The following is a 23,621-nucleotide window of genomic DNA, read 5'->3' on the forward strand; positions in this document are numbered from 1 at the left end:
TAATCGTGCATGTACCTTGCCGCCCTAACTACTGCTTGCTTACTGTTTGCCTTATTGTATCAATATTTGTACCTTTTTCACACTTTATGAGTGTCCTGTAACATTAGGTATTAGGTACATCTATAACCTTCCTAATACCATTACAAACATTATTACTGCACGTATAGATTAAAACGGAACATTATTTCATGATACATTCTTTCTTTTGTTCGTAACTCATACCCTTCTCATGTGTCCGTTAAATTGCACGTTTCTGAATCTTTTGCACTCTGTGGTTCTTATATTTATAAAATATCTTTACCTTGATTCTGTTTTTGTTTACAGTTGCAGAAAGCTTTAAAAGAACAGCAAGACGTGAACGTGCAGTTGAGAAATTACATCGACGGCATTTTACTATCTATCGTTGAAAACTACCCGCAATTACTCGAAGTGAAATATCAAAAACCAGGCGAGAAGTCATAACGAATTCGTAGATGTAAAACTAGGTGAAAACTTGAATATGGGAAACTGACTTAGATCGATACAAGAAGCTGTTCTTAAAATTTTATATTCATACATGAAAATACTAATTATTATTATATAAGTAATGTAAATTTATTAATTCGTCTTAAATATAATTTGTTTAATATTAAAAAATAGTATTACTGTGATAAAAAAATTTGGTAAACTTGAATTGTAAATTCCATAATGCAATCTACATTCATGTAAAAAATTCCAATTAGCCAAAATAATTTTGAATGTGTGTTAGTGGATAAAAGATGTCTATAGACTCTACCCTAACTACTTATTATTTCATTACTTAATATATACATAATTCATTTACTCTAAATAATAAATTCGGTTAAATTTATGTATTCAGATCATTAATTTGCGTGCAATACATAATTATTAAAAATATTTTATCTTTTGCTCAACTCTTCGCCTAAATTGAAATTTAGTTACATGTTATATAACTCGAAAATTAAATGCACTATCGTTTCTATAGACTATTTTAATACCTACATAAGTAAACAAGTAGATCCATACGAGAAACTTATCATAATATTTAGAGTATAAAAATATAGAAATTACGACATAACTTGTAATATTGCGCCCAGATACTTACCCCTGTACAACCCAATATACCTTACTACCTCGAAACTAAATTATATAAATGTTAGCTTCTGTTAACCTCTTGTATTTGAAAAAGTAATAATGACGTCTATTTCTATATTGTTATATTCTCATCATATGAAGCTACAAAAATATTTATTACCCAAAAAAATCTAGACAAGACTACGTTGTTTTCATGTTCGGTATATTGAAAGTTTATTGGAAAATATTGCAATTTTTTTTATGTGAAAGTAAATGATACTAATCAAACTTTGTTATTCCCTACATGAATTTGAAATACACTGTGAAGATTGTTGAAAAAGATAAAATATATAGCAAACTTAAATTTTAAATATACCACGCCATCCAGGAGATAGGCAGGTGGTACCTATATTTATAAATGAAATTATATATGTATAATCGTAGAGACTTAATGTAAATATTGTGTATAGAACTTTAAATAAAGGATATATTATGTGTAATTTTTATGTTCATGTATAAAGAATATGTTCCTTCAAGCCCTGTTATAATAAAGCTGAGGAAAATATTTTTATAACTAGGCTCATAGATCTGCAGCATTATAATGATATTGTAGACTCGTTATCGAAGGCAATGCCGTCCATATATTATTTACTACCTAAATTTAAAGACTGGAATAGGTAGTATGAAGATGAAGATATTATAATTCGGTGCACATCTTTAGGTACTCCAAAATTATATCGTGAAATAAATACTTATAAATAAATAATTTATGAATGATAAGTAAAGCCATTTAGTAGATTTTTTATTCCTAATATTGATATTTAGTTGCATAGTTAAAGTAGATGTTTAGAAAGATTGTGTACCTATATTTTTACAATGAGATATTTATAATGTTAAGTTAGCATGTAGCTGTATAGGCATTTGTGTACATTTTATAACACGATACATGATGTAAAAAAATATGGAAGATAAATAATTAATCCAATGTAACAGTCATCCGCATAAATTAAACAGTTCTAATACAATTTATTCAGTCTTTTATTTTGGTTTAATTACCTTAATTGATATAAAGTATGCTTGATAATAATTTAGACCATATAAAATATCCAAAATCAGAAAGTGGCTAGTTTTTTGCACGATTCCTATCACGCAGGTTTGTGCCCCTGTGCAGTTCTGGTCAGCATGCGTGACATTCACATTCTATGATTTCATAGATAGGTACATCTCCTGTCACGTTATCCACAAATAGTGGACCATTTAGACAAGTACGCACGCGGACAAACTTGTGTGACAAGAAAAATGTCCATATATTGTGAAAATCAGATTAAAACTTGACATATTGACGTACATAAAATTACTCATGATCTTCATTCCGTTCAGTATCTTCTTTCTTACTTTGGTCCAAATTACTTATAACTTGTTGAACGTCTAATCGCAACATCATAAACTTCGGGTCCAAATAATCCTGAAATTGATAAGAAAAATAATTAAACAAATGCAACAGTGACAAGGCAAAAAAAACTAAACAACTGCAAAAAGAATGCAGTGGCAAGGCAAAATTTATTTACCAATTCCCTGGTTTCAACCAAATAATAGGAAGACTACTAGTAGCACGTTAGTATTAATAATAAAATTGTTGATAAAATATAATACCTTAAAAGCTCCCGACTCAGCTTGAGCTGGCACGCTATCGAACTCACTGGCATCCACCTGTCTATCTTCAAAAGTAGCATTAACTTCCGCACTATGCCGCAATTTGAACGTTCTTCCCATCAGATGAGCCAATTCTTGTTCAACTATATTCAAAGGCATCGCATTATAATCCCTAGAGACCGTTGGATTCATGTAAGTATCCGGCAGATTGTACGTATGATCGTTATATTGTGTATTCCTGCATAGCGAACACTGCTGCCTACTTTCCAGTTGCTTCCTTTCATTGTGCATACTGAGTCTCTCTCTAGATAACGCGACTTTTTCCTTGGCAATTTGTTTCTCTCTCGCGTTAAGAGATACTACGTGTTCTTGGATCCTACGTATTCGCTCCTCGTACTTGTGTTGTGCGAACTCGGCGTCTGAATGCTTCTTCTCGGCTTGGGCTTGCTTATCTATTGCTGTTTTGGCGAGTAAATCTAAGTCGCGGCTCCTGTAACATAAACAAAGTTGCTAGTATTTTAATTAGATTCGACGCGTCTTCTAGGATTCTACTCTAGCGCCATAAAGATTTTGTGCCTAACATTTCTAATTAATTGAGATTTCGTTCAGTACGTCACCTTTCGAGGAATGTCAATACTCTTATTAGACTGTTTTGCTATATTCTACCTACTTTACCGGCTTCAATATCTACAGTAGGCACAACACCAATCTAAGATGGAATCAGATCTCTCAGCCACCTCTCTACAGTACTTTTGACCGATACCACATTGCTAAGTGCGTATGTTTACTTACTTAGCCAATACTCTCTGTTCTTCCATGTGGAGCTCCTGCTTTTCCACGTTTAGTTTCGATCTCTCAGCGGTCACTTCCTCTAATTGGGCTTGTAATTCTGCCCTAGTTTTCTGCAAATTGTAAAAATAGAAATTTTATGAAGTAAAAGATTCGAAAGATGGTAGAACACCTTGTTTTACGAATGACACTATCAATATTACATCCCATTTAATAACAGTATTTACATTGTTTTGTAGAGACTTAACACTTTCTGGAATCAGATGGATAGATTTGCAAGTTCTTTATTAGCAGTTTGACATTGGATAAATTTAATTTGATCCTATGCTAGTTCTAAGCTTCTTAACGTTCGCAAATTCTGTAAAATTAAGTGCGTTCACGTTTATCAAATACCTTTAAATCTTCAATCTTACCTCCAAGTCCAGCTTCAAACTTTGCACAGAAGCCTTTTCCTTCGCAACAATTGCGCTGTCTTTAAAAGCCTTGGCTTTTTCTTCGTCGATTTTGGCGATCTTCTCTTGATATTCCTTTTGAATATCTTCCTTCAACATCTGAAAGTTTCAATATTCGTTCGTTAAACAAATACACCTACAATTAATACTACTTTACTTGACATATCCTAATTAGCCCTCATAAATTAGTCCTAAAATACTATTCATAGCTAATATAATTTTACTATCCTCTCTTCCATTACTTTCAGTTACTTAAATGGGTCACCTTTATTTCTTCATCTTGTTTTTTCAATATATTCTTAGCGAATTCCGTTTGCTTACTGAAAGTGGCTTTTTCGAATTCAAATTCCATTTTCTTTTGCTTCAATGCCGCCGATTCTTCTTCAATCATCTAAAGATCAAAAATAAATTGTATAATTTGAAGTGATAACTTTATAAGTATCATACATACTTTAATTTTATTATATTTTAATACCGTTGTCATTTGCTTAAGTCTTGCCTCGAGCATATGGACCAAATCTTTGCTTTCCGATTTCTCTTTTTCAAAATTTTCCCGCTCCATCTTTAATTGTTGGATCATATCTAAAATGACAGTTGAAATAAATTTTCAAATAATTGGTGATTGCATTCATTACGTCCATTCATAAGATTTTAATAAGACCTTTTAATATTATCTACTCTTATCATACTAACCACTTATTTGCGTTTCCCTTACTTGAACACTTCTGTCTGTATTCTGTTGCGTATTTTGCGTTAAAGCTTCTATCTTCTGTACAAGTTCCTGACATTGGGACTTATTGTCTTTTACATCATTAAGTAATTCTTGTAGATCGGACGAGAACCCTGCCGAATCCTTAACTAACACTTGTTCTTGTTTTACTGCGTTTCTGTAATTTTTTTAAATGTATTATGGTTATCGTAATATTTTTTCGAAGGTGAATTTAAAAGGTATTTTATGTATGCTATAAGAATATTATTATTTTTCAAACTATCCTGAGTTTTTTTGGAAGAACAATAATAATCCCAACATGGGTTATACCATTACCCGTTATCTCGTGGTTGTGGTGGTGGTACTTATCATGGCACTTTCCTAATAATATTATTACGTGAAAATATAAATATTTAAAATCAGCAAAACGTCTTACTTTATATTCTCCATCAATGCCGTGTGGTGCTCTTGTAAAACTTTGACATTCTCCAGATGTTGTTGTCTGAGCATTTCATTTTCTGCCTTATGTCGTTCCATTAAAGAGCTCATGTTATCATTCGTCAACTTCTTATACTGCTGATGATGTTCGTCCAGCCAGTTTATCTTCTCCGTGTAAAACTTCACGAGTTTGTCGCTTTCTTCCTTCATTCGTTCTTCGGCTTGGTTGAAGGAAACTTCTATAAATGCCAGTTGTCGTCTGCGAAAGTTAATTCTTATATTTACATAGCTTAATTTGCTTACAATCAGAAATGAAAAATCTAAAAATATTTCATAGGGAATTTCAGAATAAGTATATTTTACGATACTTTTATTAATAGCAATTGGTGAAATAAAATATTTCCAATACAATACCTATATGAAGTTTCCATTAAATCTATCTCCTTATCATGATTCTCTTGCAGGGACCGAACTAATTGTAGGAGCTGTTTCTTTTCCCTTGAAAAAGGGGTGTCTCGTTCTTCCACAGGGTTCTCGTAATCAGCGTCTAGGTTGACCTCGCCCTGCTGGTCCTCATTTGAAGTACCCAATAGAGACTAAAAAAAATAAAAAGTTATACAATTAATTATAGTTATATAAGAATCAATTAGAATGGTAATTATACGCGATGTAAAGATATCGTTGCTAAATTACTTAGTGTTCAAAATAAATAACAGAAGATACATATGAGATCTTCTATTTAGTGAAATTTAAGGAAATGTTAAATAAATATTAAGAACGTAACCTGAGAATGGTGATTATTTATACTCTGTCGAATTGTCAATCACAAATTTGAATATCAATACCCGAAACGCAATTATGAATCCACAAAAAACATTTTTATCTGTAATCATACGCTAAGGGTCCCAAGTCTAACATACCGAGTAATAAATTATTTAAAAAAATGTATACCTTGATCCTATCCGTGATCCTCTCCTGATGCGCGGCGATGACGGCTTGCATCTGATGGCGCTGGTCGGCCTGCCGCCGCAGCAGCGCGTCCAGCTGCTCGCGCTGCGCCCGCGCCGCCTCGCGCTGCACACGCTGGCTCTCCTTCTGCCGCACTGACATATCATAAAGGCTAATGACTTCGTGGAAAAAAATCTATATCCTTACCTTATAGATACTCCTACCTGAAGTCGGTCACAGATGCGCCGCTACCCCTGAGGACTAAGCTGGATCGTCTCGGAAAACTATGTCTCCCTTACCACACCCTTCTAACCAGAACACAGCAGTGCTTATCACTGCTGTTATTAGGGTGTATATACATGATATATAGGTGTAGCGGCGGTGGTCGAAACACAAAGGTTCTACCACTTTCAAAAGAGAGGTAGTGTACACTTCTAAAAAAATAAAAATCTAAAATGATCTTACTTAATCAGAATACCTATAGAGTGCTTATCGATATGCTTTAGATTTAAATATAGTTCCCGGTATAATCTGTAGGTATAAAATTTATTTAACAGTTGCAAAACTAACTAACGATATATATTTTATTATAATGAATTCTTACCCTGCATGGCAGCAAGTTTTTCATCTTGAGCCTTTAACTGCAGCGCTACCATTATTTGTGATTCTTGTTGTTGTAAGTACAATGCAGCACCTTCCATCGTCACATTCTCGTTAGTAGCATCTAATTTACTAGTAGAAGGAATATCTATTTTACTAACAATTGGTTGTGGTGCATTTTCAATTTTGTCTTCAGTTTCCTCCTTGTGTTTATCGCCAGCATTTTCTATATCAGATTTGGGCGCTTCTTTAATCGTTTCTGTTTTAGGTTCAGACTTAGAAACATTGGAAGATTTTTTCTTTTTAGCACCACCTCCGACTAACCACGATGGCATGTCAATGTCATCTTCCGCCTCTATCTCGTCTTTCTCTTGAAAAGCACCCAACCAGTCGTCACTAGATTTTTTCTTAGATGGCGGTTCTTTGGGTGTATCCATTTTAGGTAGCGTTTGTGTAATATTTTTATTTGACATTACGCTCTGCTTAGATTCACTTTTGCCCAAAATAGAATCAAGATCAAAATCGTCTTTCTTTATAGCTGTTTTAGGCCTCTTTACCACAGCTGGTTTTGTGGGCCCGCCAAGAATGTCGTCCAATATGGACTGGGAACTTTTACCTTTCTCCAAAGGTTTAGTTATTTCTTTCCTTGGTTCCACGCCTAAATCATCTAACAGATCAAGTTTGTTTCCACTCGTCGTTAATTTAGATTTTGCTGGTGATCGGCTAAAATCAGTTCTCTCGATCTGTGTTTTGGTGGCTTCTTTAGCCACTGTCGACTTAAAAGGTGACGGAGTTGTAGGTTTTACCTCCTCCTTTTTAGATGCTGTATTAGAGTCAACGGCAACTTCAGTTTTACTTGAAGTACCAAAGATGTCTTTAGTTACATCATCAGTTTTCTTTATTTTTGGCCCGTCATCCAAATCAAATAGAGCATTTTTCTTTTCTATTGTGGGTGTACTGCTCTTCTTTACAGGCTTCTTTTTTCCCAGTATATCATCGTCAAAGAAACTGTCATCACTTCCATCACTTAAAATTCCCGCTAATGGATCATCAAGATTGAAACTCATAGTTATAGGTACTTAGCGTTTAAATTTAATTCAACTAAATTAAATCAACTACCCTTATAACATTAAGCTTAGAAATAATTTGGTTCTTTGGGAAAATATTGACCTATTACTTGAATAGATTTGTTTACGAATTGTGCGCCATGGAAACTGGAACGGAAACGGAAATCAATTTTGATAAGGCAGTCGCACATTGTAGATATGAAAAAACAGAATTATATTAAATTTACATACTTTGCAGAATTATTTACGAATGTTTATGGGATATACAAATTATTTTGTGCTTGTTCATTGCAATGAAAGCTTTGCGTGTGCAATGAACTTAATGTTAGGGTACACATCAACTCGGTCTAAGCGATATCAATATTTATTTATTAAAAGACATTCGCATCTTCATTAAAATAAACATTGTTAATGATAAAAAATATTGTCTCTAAAAATATTAAAGAATTACGACTAAGAAAATAAAAACATGTTAAGTCTGATTGAACCTTTTGTTATGTTTTTGAACGCGTCCATAACGAGTGTCGAATTGTCGATTGAAGAAAAATTTGTTGCTTTACGTCAGCCAGTCGGCTGTATTTTTAATTATTTTTTCAAAACAACTGTGCGACGGTCGTCATTTTTGGTTATTTATTTACAAATAGGTTTATAAATCAGATCGCACCATGGATTTTATTGGTAAGATTTAATACAGATTTACATCAAAACCGGTGAAGCGATTTTTGACAATCCTCGGCTCAGTTACCAAGTCTTTTGTTCTAAAATTTTTGCTAACTCACGTTCTATTTCTTAGCTTCTGAAAAAGGAGATACAACCGAGAATCTAGATCCAAGTTCCCTGATATCGAACGGCTCAAAGGTGACTGAAGAGAAACCAATTGTTGATAATGGAAAGTCTCACATGGAAGCTCCCGCGGAGAGCGCGCCGTGCACCTCGGAGGCCGCAGAAGACACAGAGCTGTGCGAGATACCGGAACAGCTGGAATTTACTGTAGTCTTTAACAAAATGAAACACGACATCACATTCGCTTACGACGCCACCGTGTTAGAACTGAAAGCGCACTTGGAGCGAATATGCGGCGTCCCGCAGTCCGCGCAGAAGCTCATCATCAAAGGCATGGCCAAAGATAACGTGACGCTCCGGAACGCTGGGATCGTGAAAGGGGGCAAAGTGATGCTTGTGGGCTCAAAAATGGACGACATATTGGCTGTGAAAGCTGCACCAAAGGTATTTCAAATTTATTTTTCTATATAAATTTCAACAGTTCTTAATATCTCGAGAGTTTATTATTTCTGTTGCATGTAATGAAAAATTCAAAATTCTAGATTATTTTCTATACTTATATTATAAAGAGGAAAACTGGGGGGATTACGGTTCTTACGGCGCCAAGATTTGAATGCGGATCCGTATAGATTTCGATGAGACAAGACGAAAAGTAAGAATAAATTTTTTTGATATCTCGCTTAGTTTTCGAGATATCGATACTCAAAAATTATTCGAAAATTTCGATTTTTTGCGTTTTAAAAGTGAAATATTATTATTATTATTATCATAATAATAGTGATAATCATAATAAAGGATAAAATATATCTTCAAAAAATTTTTTCAATAAAATTCCAACATTTTTAATAATGTATTTATTAATATCTTGAAAACTAAGCAAGATATCGAAAAAAAATATTCTTTGTTTTCGTTTTCTTTTCCAAAAATCTATCGAAATACATCATTAAAAGATTTTTTTTTTTTATTTTTGATTTTTAAATATCGATATCTCGAAAACTAAGCGAGATATCAAAAAAATGTATTCTTACTTTTCGTCTTGTCTCGTCGAGATCTATAAGGATCCGCATTCAAATTTTGGCGCCGTAAGAATCGTAATCGTGCCGGAAAACTTTGTTTTGTTTGTTTGATTGTAATGAATAGGCTCAAAAACTACTGGACCGATTTTAAAAATTCTTTCACCATTCGAAAGCTACATTATCCACGAGTAACAGGCTATATTTTATATGAAATATATTTGATAAATAGATTTTGAGGCAGTATAAAGTTTGCCGGGTCATCTAGTTTATAATATAGGTGTTACAAAAGAACATCCAGTCCTGTCCAGTGATCATAAGTGGCCCCTGCACATATGGACTATAATTTAATCACCAGATATGATTAGAGTCTAGCCCTGATAAAGTAGGAATGCTTCTGCCTCTGGTTTAGAACTACATATTCTACCACCTTTGCTCTTATAATTGTAGAGGTCGTAAATAAGCAACACTCCACCTGATAGTAAGTGGTTACTGCATCCCATAGACATCTGTCACCAACATCTGGACTAAATATGTCTTCAAACCAAAATACAACAACAACAAACATTAATGTTATTAGCTGGAATAGTTGTAACTGTGTTATCTGGAGACAAATTGTCTGCTGTTCTTATCAGAATGTATGTTAAATATAAAGAAAGATTTTTTTGTATTGCATTTTTTGTATTGTTGAAAACCCCATTATGAATAAATGTACTCCTAACAGGAAATTCTAGAAGAGAAAGCAAATAGCCAGACAAATAAGGAGCCTCTATGCATGCAGAAGATACACAGGAAAGTGTTAGATAAAGGCATTCCCCCTGATGTAATGCCTGGAATTAAAGGAGTCAAGGTAAGTACATTAAAAACCTTTTAAAAAGTCGTAATAGCAAATGTATGTCTTTTAAAAATTTGTGTTTCATAATATATATTAAGTGTGTGAATTCAATAAGTTTTTGAATATCTTCATGGTATGAACATTGGCTTAATTACAATTTTATAAACATGTAAGCTCATGTTGCCTACCCATACTAGGAAATTGCAGCCAGAAAAATATAGGCAGGAGGTAGACAGGCCACTCCATTCTCGGCTTTAACCACATCCAAAAAATACATATGGAAATGTACATTACAGATGGCTCACTGGATTATATTGTATGTAAAAATGATGGCATTTAAAAAAAAAGACAAAAAGATAACGATAGTTATTAAAAAAAATGACAAACCCACTGAGTTTCTTACCGGATCTTCTCAGTAGAAGTTGCGTTCCAATCTGGTAGTAGTTTAAGAAAAATATTGTAACTGACAATTTGTAAGTGCCGCCGTTGGCCTATACAAAATAAATATATTTTATTTCATTTCACTTAATTATGTTTCAATGTTTTGCTTGAATATAGTAGCTGGCGATGTGTCCAGTAGCAGTAGCGTTTCAGTGAAAGGGCCCTATATACATACAGGGTGTGGTGTTTTTATTGCTTACCATTGTTATATTAATATTTTCTATGTTATAGGAACCACTGCCACCAGTACCTTTAAGTGGCATGCTAAATAAGAATGGGGGCAAAGTCAGGCTCACATTTAAGCCTGAACAAGACCAGCTCTGGCTCGGTACCAAGGAGCGCACTGAAAAACTTGCCATGACATCTATTAAGAGTAAGTAAGATAATGTATAAATACATAAGATTGCTTAGGGATGTATATAGGAGCAGAGAGTATAAAAAGTAGTGATAGCCTAGTGGTTAAGAAACTCGGCCTCTTGATCGAAGGGTCCGAGGTTCAGATCCCAGGCATGCACCTATGATTACCACTTGCTTAAAGCAGTGAAGGATAACATAGTGAGGAAACCGGCATAAATAAGAAATCTTATAAAAAGTATATGAAGGCTACCAATTTGCACTTGGCCAGTGCAGTGGATTATGACCTAATCCTTCTCATTCTGAGAGGAGACCCGTGCCCAGCTTTGGGACAGTAATGGGTTGATGATGATGTATATAGGAGGGGGTTTAGGGGGTCCGGACCTCATAGAACTTAGAAACTTTTTAAAATAGCAACATTTTCTCCTCCAGGTATCACATCGGAGCCTATAAAGGATCATGAAGAGTATCACATCATGGTGAGCTTAGTGTTTTATTTTTATCTATGCGACAATATACTGAAGTATTATATTATGTATTTGTGCGAAATATATCTTTTCGAGCACATAACAGTCTCCGTGCTGAACATATCTATTAAAATAATAGCTATTGCTGGCCATGCTTATGTTGGGATGTCGGACCTCTTACAATCTCTAACAGAAGTGTCTGGATGGGGACTTTGATACATACTAGTTTATAGATATTATTAAGAGATATATATTTAATAGAAAAAGCTGAAATAGCTCATTGAGTAACATTTAAACATTTTGATGACCAGAGTTGTGAAGCTGTCACCCCTATGCACCTTACCAGTTTGACACGCAAATAGTTTCAGATTTGATGCCGGACCGAGATATTGACTGAGATATGTAAATGACGAATTTGGATGTCTTTTCTAAGTCTGGGTGTTTTTGTATTTGCCTTTGTATATGGTCATCTCAGCCACGATACAGTTAAATCCTACTATGGGGCCATGTATAGAGCCTTATCTGTCTTTTCCAGGGTCTACAGCTAGGACCTACAGAAGCGTCCAGGTATTGGGTGTACTGGGTGCCAGCACAATACATCGAAGCCATAAAAGATGCAGTTCTTGGAGTGTGGCAATTCTTCTAAGCACAATTACATGTCTGTACTTTCTCACTGCTGTATCTATCAACCCCTAAGCTACTTGGGTAGTTGCAATATATTTTAAATTATGATTTTAAATTTTAAACCCTAGCACACTTTTTTTTAATATATTGACTATTCTATAATATACAGCCACTGTAAAATCAATGTTTAATTTTGAAGACATGCTTTATGCTACTTTTTATAAAAGTGCTAGGGTATTTGATTTCTCAATGTTTAGGGATACACTGTTTTAACTATATACACTGTCTATTTGAAATTTTTGTATTGTATCGACGTCTAATTAATCTATGAATGGTAGTCGCTACATAAATAAATTGTATAACTTCTTGAATATAATCACATGTGCTAATAGTTAAGAAATGGTGTAACTGTGTGTTGTATCAGTACTATTAAATGTGAATTTGTTTTTGTGATCTATTGCCATGTCAATTAAAAAAATTGTCCAACAATGTACTGGCAACTTTCTGGTCAAATAAGAAATTATTTATTGATACTGTAAAATGTGCATGTTATGCATTTGAATTTATATGCTGTACAATATTGCTAATTTCTTAATGAAGGTAACAGCGCAAATAATGTGAGCGTTCATGACTCGTGAGCTTATTATAGTCCCTTCAGTTTCAAACCTGATCTCTATTTGAAATTTACAATACATAAGTATTGCAGTGAAGGATTAGAGGAAAAATTGAAAATTGGACTGTGAAATTTATATTATATTCTTTAGTGCATCTATCTAATACGGCTTTTATTATATTAATATTTTGAAATTATTACAAGCTTTCAACTAATCCTTCACTGGATACTACTGATAATAGAATTAGATTAAAAAACATTTTGAACTACTCATACTCGTTTATTTCTCGTCTCACAATAAAACAGGTGTAAAACCCTTTACAAAATGGCTCAAATAATTACAAATATTGTAAAAAAAATAAACAAATAAAATATTGCTAACATTAAAGCTACTAAAGTAGTCAAACTACAATAAAATGGCACTACAAAAGTATGCACAATAAATAAAGACATAAAAAATTTGGCATCTCGATATGTAATGTAAATAATACTTGATTTGTACTAAATCTGCCTCATTGGGGAGGTCAAGACCTATGATTAAATTATCCATATTCCGATTGCACGGTTAACGAAAACTGGCCTTTTGGGATAGTTGTAGCATGATACCACAAGCGCGTATCCAATAACACTGAAATGTAATAACAATATTATTAATATCAATCTTTATGAACAGTCATTAATAATAACATAATGTAACAAAATACAGTATCCCCTATTCAAAAATAGCACATAGTATACATATTATTTATTTTTTATCAAAAACAATAATTTGTATTATTCCTTTTGTGTTATCAATCTCACATAGGATTCTAATCTCATCTGGGGTTAATTACAGATATCCATGGGTGATGGACATAGTTAATACCTTGTATCATATAAAAAAAATAATGATATTAAGAAAAATATAATATTCTAACCAATGTCACCAGGTTCCACATAGTAGTCAAATTTGTGACAAACGTGTTCACATTCAGGTACTGGTGCCACTGACCAAGTCTTGTTGCCCTTCACCTGTCCCTGCCACATCAGACGAGGTATATAATCCAACTGGAATGTCAAGAACGTTCAAGGATTACATTACCTCAATAAGATTTAAAATTTTAAGGTATAAACAAAAGTGTGTGTACTTATGTACCCATGGAAGCAGTTACACTTCTTTTTGGTGTATTTATTATAGAAATAAAGAAGTGTGTTTATTAATGCAAACAACATGCAATGGCTATGTTAGGAAATTAAAAAATTACAAAATATAAGTTATTACATCATGATCGGAACTTGTCATATTGTTTCATATCATATCAAAAAAAATATTTTAAATTCCATTATTGGCAGCCTTTTCTACAAAACATGCTATACTTACTAGCCATCATACTATGGCGCTAATTTATGACACTGTTATAAAAATTCACTTTCATAATTTCACAAATTTTATTATAGGTACAGTAAAGGAAAGTAAGTATTATTACATGCATGACAGCTCCGATTTCATATCCAAAGAATATATTTTCAGTTTCTGGAAACTCTGCATCTTCAGGTAAGAACTCAGGAATTGAATAATACTGTCTTACTTTTGACAAAATTTCTGGATGACAATTTCCCCTGAAATAAAAATAAAAGTAGATAGTCAAATTTCCTGCACTGGTTTATTCACCAAGCTTCAGCTGTAGTAGCAAAGATAATGTACAGCCTCAAATGTATGCAATACTAGGTGATGCAGCACAGCCTGGCACAGATTATAGGACACTTTAGATAACTAAAGGTTAATTTAAAAAAAATGATTGTTTTTGGATTGTGAAATAAATATGCTTAACATACATTTTCATATATTTTAAGAATACATATTTGAAACTTACAAATTTTACCAGCTAATATATATTTTTTTTAAACTTACCACCCAACATACCAAGGTTCTTGCCCTGGTTCATTCTCCACTCTAGCTTTAGGCATATTAAACACATCTTTCAGAGTGAACAGATCAGATTTAAAATTAAGAAATTGACAACCATAATCCAAACTCTCATAGCTGCCTACAGTCTGTTCATACAACCTCTTGAAGGTATAAAATGTAAATTCTTTAATTGCCCGCCAGTGACTTATTGCTTCTTTCACGATTATAGGTTTTGATGAATATGCATAATACTGAAAAATAAGAATTAAATGACTTCACTAGTAAAGAATAATTTAACGTTTACTGTATAATAAACACTTACGTTAAAGCTTTTCCTAGTTATGTTCCTAAGGATAGTGGGTTTCGTAATATTCACGCAATAATTACAATTGGCGACAGGGCGCGTCGCTTCCCACACGAAGTAATTACTTGGTAATAGACACCTTGCACTTAATATGTTCTCTACCGCAAAACCTACTAGAAATACCAGAATTAAACAGATTGATGCTGATATTACAAGCCTTTGATGTTTATCCCTGCTAGTAAAGTCTTTCTTGAAATTACAAATGTAATTAAACTGGTATAAAAGAGCTAAATCTAAACCTCCACTAATTGCTTCCCGTTGTATATATTGCAGTCTTCTTTTTAGTCTCCTTTTCTCTTTCCCCAAATTTACCATTTTTAAGTTAAAATTACATTTGTAAAAAAGCTGATACAAAATTATAACTTCCCACAAAATATAAACAATCCTTTCGAAGTTTGAAATACTTATACTTAGTGTACTTCCTGACTGCTTACAATATAACTTTGAAGTATGGCCTTATGTTTATTTTTGTAAATAATAGACAAATTTCTTCAGTGCTGCCAGGTAGGTCATTTACATTTACCCTAAAAATAATTAAAAAAAACTAATCTTACACCGGAACTTGCCAAACTTCAGTGCCGCCTGTTGTTAATCCATTTTTAATTTCGATCAACATTTGAAATTACAATATTTGAAGGTGCAAATTTTATTTCTAGTATTAATAATTTTTGATATTACAATAGAAATAATTATAATAATCTCTTATTTCGGGCGATGTGACACGAGATAAATTTCGCAGCTTACATGTTAACAAAAATGACATAAATCTCCTAACTTGTTATAATATTCTTCATAGCCTAATATTTTTTACCTTGAATGAATTTAAATATAATTCCTATATTTAGGGAAAGCCCTCTGAGCTGGCTACACAGCTTCCTGTTGGCAATATAATTTGTTATCTGTGTCTCATTTGTAAACTATGAACCATAGATTATAATACGAAAATCCGTACACTGTATGCGCGTATCCTTTATAGTAGAGCAATATTGCTTATGGCTTGACCTGACGCTGTCAAGTCAACGAACTGATGGATGAACTCGCTTGGCGGTTTCAGTATAGTTGGTTAATCAAACCAAGCCAAAAAAATGCCTCCCAAGAAGCGTGATAAGGATAATGAAACAAATAAGAACTCAAAAATAGATCAAGCAGACCATGAGTTGTTCTTACAAGCTTTCGAAAGTAAGTTTGATTGTAGCAACTGATAAGTGAGCGTTCTCCTGTGGTTACTTTATGCATTATCAGAAATTATTTAAATAAAATTATATTTTTCAGAGCCCACACAAATATACAGATTCTTGAGGACGCGTAACATGTTGTCGGTTTGTATTTTGTTGTTGCGGTATTGCTTTTGTTATTGTTTTGGTAACAATGGCTAAACGAAAGTTTGTTTGCCTTTCAGCCAATATTTCTGAGTAGAACATTATCTTATATGAAACGTCGGATGTCCCGAACAAATAAAAGTCGCAACGGGTTTAAACTGGACAGTTTGTTAGAGAAGGTGACTTTGAAGAAGAGTACTGAGCTGCAGCCAAACAGCCTGGGAGGTTACATGACACTGACATTCTTAGGGTTTTATGACAAGAGCTTAGAAGACCCTAGAGACTATCAAGTGAAGGTGGAAACATTGCTCTTGAAGATATGCCATAAGAAAAGAAAAGAAAGTTCTTCTGCAATTGTGGAAGTTTCTGTAAGTGTTACCTTTCAAAAGAATATTGTTACACTTAAATTCAATGGTATTTTTGTTAGCATTTTATCGACTTTCACTTTAAAATTTTATTTTATGTAAGCTGCTAGCTATATCTATTTTATTACTAAAAATGCTCTTTTAGATTTAAAATTATTTTATGGAATTAAAAAGTCACATATTTTTTTAATAATACCTAGTATAACTAAATCTTCAATCATGCTATGTTGGCTGAGCGCTGATTGCAAATTGTATTTGCGTTTTTTTTTAATTTTATTTATAAAAAATCATTTTTGCGTGAAAAATGCACTAAAGCTAAACATAAATTTAAAAACCAATGATAAATCTTATGCGTAGTGTGTACTGTGTGAAGTAATTTTGTGGGTTATTTACATATACATAGTTTGCTTTGAATATTATTCTAAATTTATACAATGTAGAAAATTAGTGAATAGTTATAATTACCACCATATAAAAAATAATGTTTAAGATTAAGCTGAGCTGTCAGACATATAAAACATGTGTTGAATGCCCATAAATATGTTTTGATGTGATATAATACAATTCTTAATAGTTACTGATATTACACAATTTTATTCAGGTGGGCAGTTGTTCAGTTCCACTCAACCCATCGACGTCAGAGCCCCCAGCGATGGCGTCAGCGGTAAGCATCTCCAGTGACACGTTCAGTCCATCACAGGGCCCCAACGTCAAGTCTTACATGCTGATGCTCAGGGTGACAGTCACACGAGCCGCGACTAACAACACTGCTAATGGGGCCTCCAGTTCTGCTGAAATCACTAATGGTGAAAGCGATGGTAAGATGCATATTTGTTATATTATATTGACTTTTCTGAATGCCAATGTATCATGGTTAGTTTCAAGTTTTATTATAGACAGAGTAAGAATTGATGAATCAAGTATCTAATTTTGGCTTATCTTTATGTGTATTATATTAACATAGTTATCTATTTGATCTAATATTTCTGCTGATTTAGTTGTAAAAAAACCAGACCAGTATAGAGAAATATAAATTTTATACCGTTTTCTGAAGTATGTTTATACAATGGAATTTATTATAAATGCCATCAATGATATACGGATGGATCAATGAATTTATTTCAAACGTTTCCTTTTAGAACCACTTGCAAAACGTCTGAAGTCTTCAGGGGAACAATTGAACTCATCCGGCACAGAGAACAAATGGAGTAAACTCTATGGTAGTGAGCTGATCGTGTACGACAAACAAAACCGATGCTTGCTAACCAACGGCGAATACGACCTGGTGCTACACGACGCGACGCCTGGCGGGAGAAGTGCCACTATAGCCCGATCTCCCCATAAAGCGCTAATGGCACAATGGGATATTATACCTCATGTAAGTCAACTCTATTCTGTTAGGCTGACTGCATTGGCTACTATAATTTGAACTATACTTACTGGTACATTGCTTAAGATGCTGGCGCTTAGGTGACTAACAAATGGCACATATTTGATTGTATTAAAAAATCTTTCGACGGTCTATGCCCCTGTATCGATACATACGCTACTAAATATTCTCCAAGCGGATTTTTGACAGTCACATTAAAATATAATAAAGTGCATATATCTCACTCTTTTCTTTAACTTTAATTTCATCCACATCCTAGTTTCTCCATTATGTATTATTTTAACAATATAAAGTTCTTCTGTAGGATAATGATCTACCAACAGAAACAAACCCCTTTGATATATTTAAAGTAAGACCCTTATTAAAACTGAAGCTAAGTTGGAGTCAAGAACCCACGAACGGACTGGTGAATAGACCAAAGCTCCATCAGCAGACATCTGAGAATGGAATTAAGAAAGAATCTAGTTCAAGTAAAGAAAGAAATTCAACACAGAAATGCAGTACTAGTGATATTAAAATCGGTAAGTATACATTTTTTAAGCATCTCCAAATTTTTATTTTTATGATATAGAACACATGATACCTTTTAATATTGGCGATTGGTGATATATTTGCTTTCGCAAGTTAGATGTAGCAATGAAGGGTTACACTTTGCTACTTTTCGAATCTAAATGCAGTAATTACCCGGTTAATGACGACCCGCGTGGCGGAGCGGTCACCATGCCGGTCTGACGCGCAGAGGGTCCCGGGTTCGATCCCCGGCCAGACAGATTTCTAAATGATGAATTTAGATTTCTGTTTCTGGGTCTGGGTGTTTGTGTATTTGTCTCTGTGTGTGTCCATAGCACCCACGATACAGGGAATCCTAGTGTGGGGCTGTGAGTGTAGAAAGCGTAAGGCGTAAAGCGTAAGCGTAATTGTAAGTGAAAAACGGGCTACAGCATTAATTAATTTGCTAAAACCGTGTGTTTTCGATACCGTGAGCGCAAGCAACAAGTCGCCAACATATGCTATTTTGATGCAACATCCAAAAGGCGAATTGCTGATACTAATAATAGCATGCCTGCTAGAGTGTTATACAGATAAACAATATTACATTCTGTTAACTTAGTTGTTACCATCATTCATAAAATACATATTTTCAATTTTTGTAGCATAAAAATATACAAATTGAATAGGCACTGTAACATATTTTAATTTGATATTTTAAAGTATCATCATCATCAACCCATTATTGTTCCACTATTGGGCATGGGTCTCCTCTCAGAATGAGAAAGCTTAGGCCATAGGCCACTTTCTGGTCAAGTGCATATTGGTAGACTTCACATATCTTACAGATATTTTTTATAAATCTCTCAAATGTGCAAGTTTCCTTACAATGTTTTCCTTCAATGTTTAAGCAAGTGATAATTAATTGACCATTACCCTTTTATGGTTATTTTTTCATTATTATATTTTATTGACCTATATATAAAATTCTCATGTCACAATGTTAGTTACCGTACTCCTCCGAAAGGGCTTTACCGATTTTCGTCAAATTTTATATGCATATTCAATAGGTCTGAGAATCGGCTACTATCTATTTTTCATACCCCTAAGTGATAAGGGTTGTTCACCCTTAACATTTTTTTAGCTAGCAACACAACGTTTGCCGGGTCAGCTAGTATCAAATATAAATTTCAATATGTTACAGGTGATAAAATAAAGTGCGAGCCGGGCGAGGGCGAGGCGAAGCGGCAGCAGATCATCTACCAGTTCCTGTACAACAACAACTCGCGGCAGCAGACCGAGGCGTGCGACGACCTGCACTGCCCGTGGTGCTCGCTCGACTGCGGCACGCTCTACTCGCTGCTCAAACACCTCAAGCTGTGCCACTCCAGATTTAATTTCACTTATTTTGTGAGTATATTTTTTGTACAAAATTATTTCTCTGATTTTAGTAAATGTTTACCATATTGATATCTACCCATTTCTGCTTCTATTACTTCTTTTGAAATGAGAAGGGTTTATGACATCGTTTACTACGCTGGTCAAGTGCATACTGATATAAATTCTCATAGAATTTTAATTTTAATGGTAAATTAATATGAGGTATAGTCCACATAAAAGTGCTGGTCCGCTTTGAATATAGAAATGAATTGCTTTGTCATAGTAAATTGTATGACTACACATGCTCACAACTACGTCAGAACGGACTAGCAGTTTGGTGAGGACTATACTTATTAAATAAACACATTTATTCAAAAGCACAATAAATAACATCTGATGACCATTAATTATATGACTAAACTGTAATAAGTGAAAAATTTTGGTCTAATTTGTTTTGGTCTAATAGATTCGTTATCCCATATTTCATGTATTTCCTCATATTTTTATATACGTCAGGACCTTGGTTTCATCTTAAATAGTCAGTATCCAATTAAGAATCGTTTCGATATCAATGTGTTACAATGCGAGTATTCATGGCACCCCAAAACTGAATGTAGGTGTTTATGCTATGCTATGTTCCAAATTGTGTATCATAACAAATGAATTCTACTTTGCGTGTGCAGCCGATCCCGGGCGGCGCGCGCATCGACGTGTCGATCAACGAGTTGTACGACGGGTCGTACACGGGGTCGCCGCACGACCTGATCGCGGCGCAGGGCCGCGCGGGGAGCGGGGCGGGCGGCGCGGCGGGAGGCGGGGCGGGTGGCCTGGTGGGCGGGGCGAGCGGCACGGGGGGTGGGGCTGGCGGTCCGCGCGCGGGGCCCACGCGCCGCGCCGCGCTCACGCACCTGCTGATCTGGCGGCCGCGCGCCCGCCGCCGTCCGCAGCGGCACAGCCTCGCAGAGTTCCTCGAGCTCGACGACGCAGACCTGGTGGACGCGCAGCGACCCTACCTCACCGGACACAACCGGTAAGTAGCTTTATGCGTTGCTTGTTCCATATTGTTTGTAAAGTTACGTATATTGAATTGTTTTTTACGCCAACGATTATTAATAAAGTTCGTTTACTTACTTTGATTGTCTTAAAATTTTAGCAACCTATGAGAACCAACAAAGTTTTAATTCACGTTAAATTATTTTCATTGCTTTTTAATGTCCGATGTCAGTTATAACCGTAATTAAGCTACTGACTGTGAACTAATTTGTATCTTATATTAATCTAACTGTATCCATTTTTCGACCGCTAACTTGACATGTTTACGGTTGCTTTACAGACTATATCATCATACGATCACCTGCCTCCCCGTGTACCCCAACGAACTAGACATAGACTCTGAAAGCGAAACCGACCCGCTTTGGCTGCAGCAGAAGACGATGATGATGATCGATGAGTTCACGGACGTGAACGAGGGCGAGAAGGAGCTCATGAAGATGTGGAACCTGCACGTGATGAAGTACAACTACGTCGGCGACTGCCAGATCCCGCGCGCGTGCCAGATGTTCCTGCAGATGAAGGGCAAGGAGCTGCTCGAGAAGAACCTGTACAGGAACTTCATCCTGCACATGTGCTCGCTGCACGACTTCGGGCTGCTGAGCCCGGTGGCGCTGTACCAGACGGTGCAGAAGCTGAACCAGATGCTCGCGGACAACGCGGAGGCGAAGGAGAAGATGCGCGAGGCGCTGCGGGCGGCGCGCGAGCACTGGGCGGCCGCGGCGCCGGAGCCGCGCGCGCCGCCCGCCCACGCGCCCGCCCCCCCCGCGCCCGCCCCCGCGCGCCGCAAGGCCTGCGCGCTGCCGCCCGCCAAGCCGCCCGCGCCCGACGCCAAGCGCAAGATGTCCTCCGGCAGCATCCAGAGCCGCAAGCGCTCCTCCATCTCCGAGCGGAAGAGCTCCGTTTAGCGATCCGCCCCGCTGCCTCTCTCGCTGAGGGGAGTGCGGTCGGTTTCGTTTCTAGGAATCTCGTCCGGCTCGACGTGACGGGGACTGGAACATCATTCTTGAACGATCTCGCGAGTTGATTTTTCCGCATAATTTTATTATTATTGTCGTCATATCGATTGACGAGCGATTTTAACAAAATTATGTTACACTATTGTGATTAGGTAATTTTAATTTCGGTTCTATCCGATTATGTTGTAGTTTAAGTAAATGAAAGTCCATGTAATGGATGACAATAGTGAAGTTACTAAATTATGATGTTGTCTGTTGCTAGTTCGGGATTTTGTCGTGCAGTCAGTGAAGCTAAATCAAAAGTTGACGATTTATGTGATTTTTTTTTTATGAATTTGCATGTTATATTTCATTGAAATCGTCTTAAAATTAATTTATGATTAGTCGGAATTTTTGCAAGTTTGCCGTAGTTAGAGATGATTTTAAAATTTAAACTGTTTTAATGCTAGATAAAATAGTTTGCTAGTTTTTAGGTTCCCTATGTATTTCTTTGGCTTTATTTACGAAGATGCTACGCGTAGATGTAATTCTAGCGCTAAATTTGTTTCGAACATACCTAATAAAAAGATTCAATGACATGATCATTTTACGTGAAATGGATTTTAGTTGTACATTCGCATTAAATGTTGTCTTTGGTCTGGGGGTTTTATGCCAAACCATAGCACAGGGTATTCTACATAGATAATACAAAATAATAATGTTAAACTATGCTACATTAAGTTTGCGAGTTCGTGCCCCTTTTACGTGATGGCGTCACTAATAGACCAGGGTCGATAATTTTTAAAACCAATTAAAATCGTAGTAGGATGAAACCCATTAGAAAAGGAGGGGAATATTATAAAAATGAAGGGAAAAATAATTTACGGGCGATCTGAGGTCGGGGAGGGGATGGGGGTGAGTCTTTAAGGGTAAAAAACGGTTTTTCTCGATTTCCGGCAAAACTAAAAGTCCTATCGAAAAAAGTCAAATGGCAAAGTTGTAGGTAATAAAAAGATCTAAAACTTTTGTATTTACACTTTTTTGCACATAACCTCAAAATTTATGTGAAAAATTCAAAAAACCAAGTTTTTGGTTTTTTATTTTTATCTTTTACAAAAAATTTTTTTTTTTAACGAAATTTGGCGAAAACTTACCTTTTTATGTCCCAAATACGCTGTAATTTATTTGATTAAAAATATTTATTTTTTCACCTTATTTTGAATTAATATCGAAAAAACTCCCTAATTTTCAATCGAAAACTCACCCGTCAAAATATCAGCTTTTTTCAAAAAGTTGGTATGTTTTCTGTTCGTTGAAATCTCTACTTTTTGATGGTGAAAAAAAAATATATGTTACTATAGTAAATCTTCTCAGAAAATGCAAAAAATAAAAAAAAAACTCGAATTCGAAATTTGGATTTGAATTTGAAATTTGGAAGTGCTGGATACCACTAAACGACTCAAAGCTGCTTTTTTTATTTCATACACTTGCTTATCATCTGCCTTATTGCAGATGATACAAACAGATTCATCCATACTGATAATCTGAAAAGACAGAATCGAATTAATAATGCCTTCA

The 23,621-nt window shown here is 35.1% G+C and overlaps 5 protein-coding genes across 13 annotated transcripts in view; 3 read left to right on the plus strand and 2 right to left on the minus strand.

Moving 5' to 3' along the window:
- Positions 1 to 2,103, plus strand: part of nuf (rab11 family-interacting protein nuf) — a 103,675-nt gene extending 101,572 nt beyond the window's left edge. For all 6 annotated transcript variants that reach the window (XM_073091375.1, XM_073091374.1, XM_073091373.1 and 3 more), the window contains one exon: positions 325 to 2,103. In XM_073091375.1, coding sequence (XP_072947476.1) covers positions 325 to 462 — 138 coding nt within the window. In that variant the 3' untranslated portion in view covers positions 463 to 2,103. The remainder of the gene's footprint in view (positions 1 to 324) is intronic.
- Positions 1,224 to 7,909, minus strand: LOC140755996 (uncharacterized). 2 transcript variants are annotated; one of them, XM_073091368.1, is made up of 11 exons: positions 6,668 to 7,902; positions 6,067 to 6,218; positions 5,530 to 5,711; positions 5,114 to 5,374; positions 4,662 to 4,855; positions 4,444 to 4,550; positions 4,234 to 4,359; positions 3,930 to 4,067; positions 3,520 to 3,629; positions 2,728 to 3,217; positions 1,224 to 2,539 (listed from the first exon to the last, which is right to left on the minus strand). In XM_073091368.1, the coding sequence occupies exons 1-11, from the start codon at positions 7,728 to 7,730 to the stop codon at positions 2,429 to 2,431; spliced, it is 2,934 nt and encodes a 977-aa protein (XP_072947469.1). In that variant the 5' UTR covers positions 7,731 to 7,902; the 3' UTR covers positions 1,224 to 2,428. The 2 variants fall into 2 exon arrangements, with proteins under 2 accessions (XP_072947469.1, XP_072947470.1); XM_073091369.1 differs by lacking the exon at positions 4,444 to 4,550 and having other exon boundaries at positions 4,684 to 4,855; positions 6,668 to 7,909.
- A 330-nt stretch (positions 7,910 to 8,239) lies between these two features.
- LOC140756000 (ubiquitin domain-containing protein UBFD1) lies at positions 8,240 to 13,133 on the plus strand. Its single transcript, XM_073091380.1, has 6 exons — positions 8,240 to 8,408; positions 8,524 to 8,957; positions 10,251 to 10,376; positions 11,034 to 11,175; positions 11,589 to 11,635; positions 12,159 to 13,133. The coding sequence occupies exons 1-6, from the start codon at positions 8,396 to 8,398 to the stop codon at positions 12,267 to 12,269; spliced, it is 873 nt and encodes a 290-aa protein (XP_072947481.1). The 5' UTR covers positions 8,240 to 8,395; the 3' UTR covers positions 12,270 to 13,133.
- On the minus strand, positions 13,120 to 15,571 carry LOC140755999 (uncharacterized). Of its 3 annotated transcripts, none has more exons than XM_073091379.1 (6): positions 15,352 to 15,571; positions 15,071 to 15,222; positions 14,752 to 14,999; positions 14,327 to 14,459; positions 13,778 to 13,907; positions 13,120 to 13,488 (listed from the first exon to the last, which is right to left on the minus strand). In XM_073091379.1, the coding sequence occupies exons 1-6, from the start codon at positions 15,425 to 15,427 to the stop codon at positions 13,403 to 13,405; spliced, it is 825 nt and encodes a 274-aa protein (XP_072947480.1). In that variant the 5' UTR covers positions 15,428 to 15,571; the 3' UTR covers positions 13,120 to 13,402. The 3 variants fall into 3 exon arrangements, with proteins under 3 accessions (XP_072947480.1, XP_072947479.1, XP_072947478.1); XM_073091378.1 differs by having other exon boundaries at positions 15,071 to 15,225; XM_073091377.1 differs by having other exon boundaries at positions 15,071 to 15,571.
- Positions 15,572 to 16,089: 518 nt separating this feature from the next.
- Su(z)12 (Polycomb protein Su(z)12) lies at positions 16,090 to 22,820 on the plus strand. The gene is made up of 9 exons (XM_073091256.1): positions 16,090 to 16,291; positions 16,385 to 16,431; positions 16,512 to 16,799; positions 17,398 to 17,614; positions 17,936 to 18,174; positions 18,491 to 18,707; positions 19,880 to 20,085; positions 20,739 to 21,085; positions 21,389 to 22,820. The coding sequence occupies exons 1-9, from the start codon at positions 16,198 to 16,200 to the stop codon at positions 22,011 to 22,013; spliced, it is 2,280 nt and encodes a 759-aa protein (XP_072947357.1). The 5' UTR covers positions 16,090 to 16,197; the 3' UTR covers positions 22,014 to 22,820.
- Positions 22,821 to 23,621: the final 801 nt, after the last annotated feature.

This window comes from Epargyreus clarus, unplaced genomic scaffold, assembly GCF_041222505.1.
Source record: "Epargyreus clarus isolate Ecla_fem2 unplaced genomic scaffold, WU_Ecla_fem_2.2 ptg000034l, whole genome shotgun sequence".
Taxonomy (NCBI): domain Eukaryota; kingdom Metazoa; phylum Arthropoda; class Insecta; order Lepidoptera; family Hesperiidae; genus Epargyreus; species Epargyreus clarus.

Coding starts and splice junctions, on each gene's coding strand:
- LOC140755996 (XM_073091368.1), bottom strand. CDS start 7,730: ATGAGTTTCAATCTTGATGATCCATTAGCGGGAATTTTAAGTGATGGA. Junction 3,630..3,929: donor GTTTGAAGCTGGACTTGGAG/GTAAGATTGAAG, acceptor TACAATTTGCAG/AAAACTAGGGCAGAATTACA. Junction 2,540..2,727: donor CTGAGTCGGGAGCTTTTAAG/GTATTATATTTT, acceptor TATCAATTTCAG/GATTATTTGGACCCGAAGTT.
- LOC140756000 (XM_073091380.1), top strand. Junction 8,958..10,250: donor CTGTGAAAGCTGCACCAAAG/GTATTTCAAATT, acceptor TACTCCTAACAG/GAAATTCTAGAAGAGAAAGC. Junction 10,377..11,033: donor CTGGAATTAAAGGAGTCAAG/GTAAGTACATTA, acceptor TCTATGTTATAG/GAACCACTGCCACCAGTACC.
- LOC140755999 (XM_073091377.1), bottom strand. CDS start 15,427: ATGGTAAATTTGGGGAAAGAGAAAAGGAGACTAAAAAGAAGACTGCAA. Junction 14,460..14,751: donor GAACCTTGGTATGTTGGGTG/GTAAGTTTAAAA, acceptor TTTTTATTTCAG/GGGAAATTGTCATCCAGAAA. Junction 13,489..13,777: donor TGTGGAACCTGGTGACATTG/GTTAGAATATTA, acceptor ATTACATTTCAG/TGTTATTGGATACGCGCTTG.